The sequence below is a fragment of the Epinephelus fuscoguttatus genome, linkage group LG12 (genome assembly GCF_011397635.1).
Source record: "Epinephelus fuscoguttatus linkage group LG12, E.fuscoguttatus.final_Chr_v1".
NCBI classification, from domain to species: Eukaryota; Metazoa; Chordata; class Actinopteri; order Perciformes; family Serranidae; genus Epinephelus; species Epinephelus fuscoguttatus.
Window position 1 is genome coordinate 5,679,937 of NC_064763.1, and position 6,000 is coordinate 5,685,936.

Below are 6,000 nucleotides of genomic sequence, written 5' to 3' on the forward strand. Positions count from 1 at the left end.
AGTGGCATATATGTGGACACACTCTCTGTCTCTAACCTCCAAAAAGATATTATTTTTCTTCTTTACAGATTTAGAATCTAAAACATCAAAATTAACTTGTGTCATGAGTTTCATATTTGACAGATTTCCTGGATGTCACTAGTCTGACTACAGGACTGCATATTACCACGTGATCGTTCATAAACAGAGGACGCCATCTAGTGGAGAAATGCAATAAACACAACAGCCTGGGATCATCAGTCTGAGGAGGATGTTTATCATTAGCCATTCATTTGTGTTGTTGAATACTCTCAAGCACCGTATTAATATATTTGGACCTGACTATCTTTAAGGGGGCTGAGGGACAGTGACATGCAACTCAGACAAAACATCCCATATGGCCAGTTCCAAAGCGTATGACGTATTTGTGGTGAAGACTTTCATTGAAAAGGCTGAGGCTATGCCCAATAGGTTTTCAAACATATCTTACAAACCCAGAGTGGTTCAGTATGCTTTTGACAGAGCACAGTCGCCTGAGTGTGATACACTTCTTCAAAAAAAAACATCAGACAGAAGCCTACAAGTCAGTCTTGTCCATTCTTTATCACCACATACAATACACATTCTGAACAAATCAAATGCATTGTTATAAATAATTATCCCATTATTGAGAGTGATACTTTGTTGAGTAGAGTCTTTCCTGAACTCCCTATATTTTTGTTAAGATGCGCCCCGACACTTAGGGACAGGCTTATGCATTTGCATCTTCCAGCAGACAAAAAAGGCTCTTGGTTATCCAAACCGTATGGCACTTTAAAATGTATGCATTGCTGTCACTGTGACAACATTGTGTAAACTGAACATTTTGTTGATGATAATACAAACAGAATTTATAAACTAACTGATTTTATTAATTGCAGCACTACTTTTGTTATAAACCACCTCACTTGTCCATGTGTGGAAGGCTTTCTCTACATGGGCTGTACAAAAAGATGCTGGAGAGATTACATTGCTGAGCATAAATATGCGATTGGAAATGGATGACAGCTATGCTTCAGGTAACAGCGGTCGAGGTCAGGATATTGACCTTTGTTATGAATGCACACCATCCGTCGCCTCCCAGTTGTGGCAGAAGGGGTATAGCTGCCCAGATAAGGGTGTCTAGTCGGCTTTGTTGCCATAGCTCCCAAGGTTAAGGGTAAAGGAGACTGCCCTATGCTCAAGGCTCAACAGACAAGAGTCTCTTTTTAAATATGTGCATTTCGTAAGAAACAGTCAAGGGGATTAAGAGCCAGCCAGGTGAGCAGGCTTGTTGTTTAAAGGGAAATTTCGGTTTATTTCAACCTGTCTCCTATCGTCCTAAATTTGTTTCAAGTGATTAATAGTCACTTGAAACAGCGGAAGTTCACTGCATAGATCAGCCTCTCATTGGGCGGAACGAGCCACCCGCTGAAATCCCGCCCTTCCACCTCCGGTTGTGTAGCAGTTTTAAACCGTTTTCAACACGTCCTTTACTAATTTTGCTGTGTTTGATCTTGCGGGGATGTAGCCATTTTTCTGCCATGGTTCGCGTCCTGTAGGCGATATTTTTGTGGCCGTGTTACACCAAAATCTGTTTCCCCCCAGCGATATTTTTGCAAGGGCAAAAGAAAGTTAAGAAATACAAGCATCCAGGGCGTTTTTTTCTCCAATCTCAAAGTGAGAGTTGGCCCTGCCAGACCTTTCTTTTCTTGAGAAAGATCTGCTGAACGAGACTAAGTGACTAGTGACATAAAAATAATAGTTAGCATGTTAGCTGTTAGCCTAGATACAGCACATAGTAGCGTCAGTAGCGACCTGTTGAAAGTAAGTGAACGGGCATACTTCAAGTGCAAAGTTAGTCCACTAAACAAGCTTTTTTTCCACAAAGACCGCCTCATATCGTTAGGATAAATGTCAGAGAACATATAGAAAACGACACGTAAACGTGTTGTCTTACCTTACCGGTGTGCTGCCATGTTTGTTTACCATTTAGCTCTGCTTTCCAAAGCACAGCCGAAATATATCTCACGAGCTCTAGATAAAGCCCAGCTGGATACTACTCCAGGTGGAGGTGTCTCGTCCTCGGTCAAATCCAGACCTTGAAAATAAGGCTGCAACCGGTCCCATTCCTTGCAACAGAGGCATTCCTCTTCTGTGGGCACTGGGGCACAGCATTCACAGGTACACCACCAATCTCCACAGCTACGCAGCCTTGCAGGAGCCATTCCTCCTCTCTCGTCCTCTACCTGTTGCGCCTCTCTCTCTCTCCTCCTCCGTTCTTCAATTTCACAAAGCTCTTCGTCAGTGTATTTTGGCTCAAATAAATAAGGGCAGCCATCAAACTCTGCAAAATCAAATTCCTCCTCCACAAAGTCGAAGTCTGGCAAAAAGTCAGCCATTATTCTATAAATCGTTCATAAAATAAATGAATGAACTTTTCAGGCTATTGTCCGGTTCTGCCTTCCAGCTGTTGCTGCCTGTTCTCCCGAGATTTCAGGCACGGTATGAGATTGCTGCTTGTTCTCCCGATATTTCGGTCGCGCTTTGGAAAGCAGAGCTAAATGGTAAACAAACATGGCAGCACACCGGTAAGGTAAGACAACATGTTTACATGTCGTTTTCTATATGTGCTCTCTGACAAGTATGCCCATTCACATACGTTTTAACAGGTCTGACGCTACTATGCGCCCCGGCTGTATCCAGGCTAACGGCTAACATGCTAACTATTATTTTTATGTCACTAGTCACTTGAAACAAATTTAGGACGATAGGAGACAGGTTGAAATAAAACGAAATTTCCCTTTAAAGTAAGTAACCAATAGAAAACTTCACAAAGCCATAGATCAGTACAGAATAACCATATTTGGGAACGTGGAGCAACAAAGGGGATTCTGTTTGGGTTAAATGCAAGAACTGGGCAAGGACACCCTCAGAATCTCTGGATGGCATTCACTGTGTTACACTCTGTATGTAACTGTATGTTGAGCTGTGATTCTTCTCGACAGAATCTTCATTTAATACTGTGTGTGATCTACCAAAGTCTCCTGAGGTCTTCGTTAGCTATTAAATCATCAGCTCTAATAATTCTTTAACAGGTCATAATGAGGATATAGACTTCAAATGAGTTTTTGTGATTTGCCTCTGTTTGCTGTAGGCTTCACCATTTTTCTCACAGCCTATACATAAAGATGTGTGTGTATATATTTATATATATGTTTTCTGGGTATCTTATGTCAGGGTACTCTGTGTTCTTTATTAACTGGTTATTTTTTCAAGGACAGCAGGGCATCAAAAGACATCAAAGCAAGGCTGGCAAAGGCTCAGGGTACCTTCTCCCAACTCCGTCCCATCTGGAGATCAAAAAAATACAGCCTTAAAACGAAGATGCTCCTATATAACAGCTATGTAAAGTCTGTTCTGCTGTACAGTTCAGAGAGCTGGCGAGTTGTCAAAACAGACATGAGGAGAATGAAAGTGTTCCATAATGGATGCCTCCGACAAATATGCCAGATCTTTTGGCCTAATAAGATCTCCAACAATGAACTGTACAAGAAAACGAGAAGCCAGAACATCACCAAGGAGATTACGCACAGACACCTGAGAAGGCTAGGACATGTGTTGAGGATGGAGCAGGACCACATCACAAAAGTTGCCTTAAGATAGGACACCACCAGGCAAAAGAAAACCTGGGAGGCCCAAAACCACCTGGCGCAGAACTGTGACACAAGAGCTGGAACAGATGAACCTGTCATGGGGAGAGGCCCAACATGCTGCCAGGGACCGAATGCAATGGAGAGTGCTCATTGAAGCCTTATGTCCCATTGGGGACGAAGAGGAGTAAGTAAGTAAGTAAGTAAGTAATTTTTTCATTATTTTCTATTTGTTTCATCTGTCATGTCCTTATCTGAGTCATGTAAAGGCCTACTATTGGCTCTTGCTACCGTATAGGCGGGGCCATACCTTTGTTGTATGTTTTTAAAGCACTGGCAAAGACCTGCAGTGGTCATAACATGCTGGTTCAGCCACCACAATAAAGGCTTTTTAATACTTCCTTCCTTCCTTGATTTCTGTAATTTTTGGAGTGCCTGGATTGCCTTCCTGTGTACCCTGTTCTTTCCCATTCTCCATGAACACCCAACACAAGATTTTGATCTACGTTTGAAAATAGAGAGCAATCTGTCGACTTTATCTTTTTCTAAGCCATTCTTTTGTGTTGTTTTTGACACTTTCAAGTTACACACTGTCTAAAAGCAGTGGCCCCCAACTACTGCAAGACCAATCTAAGGGGCCACAACATGATAACCAGAATAGAAAAGCAGAAAAAACATATTTCTCCCAACCCAAATAATGTTTAACTTGCTTTGTTGTGGAACCACTGTGTGTTTGCAATGAGCATCAGTCAGTAATCCAAAACATTTCCTCCTCTTCTTACCTGACAAAGAGGCCCCACTCATGGTATCTGCTGCCGCAGCCAGCAAGCAGGCAAAGTTGGCGCTGTCATTAGTATAGCAGCTGTCCACCGAGCTGATGAGGCTGGTGCGAGCGCTGGCCATGTTGCTGTCCATTGCTGAGCTCCAGGTGTTCCACAGTGAGCTGTCCCATTCACTGTAGCAGGAGGAAGGTGTGCTCTGGAGGCGGGCATGTCGCAAGCCGATTGGTGGCACCTCAGGGTCATCGATGGTGGAGTCATCCTCCAGCTGAGTGGAGAGGCCAGTCCCACAGATATAGCCCAGGGTGGGGGAGAACGGGTTTGGCAGGGACGGATGCTGTTGAGGCAGGGCGCTGCTGACAGACAGCGGTGGCATGATCACATGACTACATACAGCATCAACTAAACTGGCTAGGGAAGCACAATATGTTGTATTAACGTTAACATCTGTACAATAATGACTGATGTTCCTTCTAAAACACCAGACATTTTCTACAAAAATGTACCAAGATCCAGGATCAACTAGGATCAACTGAATAAAAGCCAGCTGTACTGGCTGGACCTGTCCCCCCTGTATCCTCACCTGCATCTCTCAGGTTTAGGGCTGAGCTCCAGATACTGGGTGGCTTCCTGTGCTGTCAATGTGCCACCCTGTTCATCATTCATTGAATATGATGTAGACAGGTGGCTGTAGGAAGGGAAACTGCTGTTGTTAGTGGAGGGTCCTGGTTTCCCACGGTGGCCTGACGCAGCACACACTGACTGCAGAGAGCCCATGTCCACTGTTAACTTTGTAGAACGACTGGAGCTGAGGAAAATTAAAGAGAAAGGTATGTAAGACTTTTTCTGTCTTCTTTTTTTTTCTCTTAAATGATGAGAATCATGAATGTGTCCCCTTTCATGCCAGCATTTAGGCATGGAACAAAATTCTGGAAATACACTTAGCTGTTTACTTGCCTAGTCGAAATAAAAAGCTTCAGACAGCAGCTAGTTAACTGAGCTTAACATAAAGACCTTTTACAAGGATTTTATGCCCAACCTAACTGAAGACTGGCTCTGTTTTAAGGTGATCAAGTCTACCAGCACCCCCAAAGCTCATGAATAGATATATCATATCTTATTTGTTTATTCTGTACACAAATGTCAACACAAGTTGTGGTTTTACAAGTTTATTATCAGTCATCAGGAGCTTTCATTACCTTTAGACAGAGCTCGGCTAGCTGCTTCCAGTCTTTATGTTAAGCTAAGCTAATCACCTCCTGGCTCTAGCTCTATGCTTAACATGCAGACACAAGGCATGATGTTTCTCTGTAGGCCAACACAGAAGTTAGCATTGCCCTGGTTCCCTCATCAAAAAGCCTATGGGATTTTTCCATCGGATTTTGATTTATTGTGGAAAATAAGCTCTGTGGCATACAAACGTTTATGATACTTAAATGTTTTGTTCTGCACAATCTTCACAAATGAACACCACTTTCATGATTATTGAAGCGTAAATATAATCTCCAGAAGTCAAAAGCTAATGTTAAGCTATAAACAAACTACATGTGGAGTTATGTACTTAACAAAAA

At 42.7% G+C, this 6,000-nt stretch overlaps 1 protein-coding gene across 2 annotated transcripts in view; it reads right to left on the bottom strand.

Annotated features, from left to right (window-relative positions):
• Positions 1 to 6,000, bottom strand: part of robo4 (roundabout, axon guidance receptor, homolog 4 (Drosophila)) — a 42,117-nt gene that overhangs the window by 3,300 nt on the left and 32,817 nt on the right. For both annotated transcript variants that reach the window (XM_049591490.1, XM_049591491.1), the window contains exons 17-18: positions 5,013 to 5,237; positions 4,433 to 4,782 (exon numbers count right to left, since the gene is read on the bottom strand). In XM_049591490.1, coding sequence (XP_049447447.1) covers positions 4,433 to 4,782; positions 5,013 to 5,237 — 575 coding nt within the window. The remainder of the gene's footprint in view (positions 1 to 4,432; positions 4,783 to 5,012; positions 5,238 to 6,000) is intronic.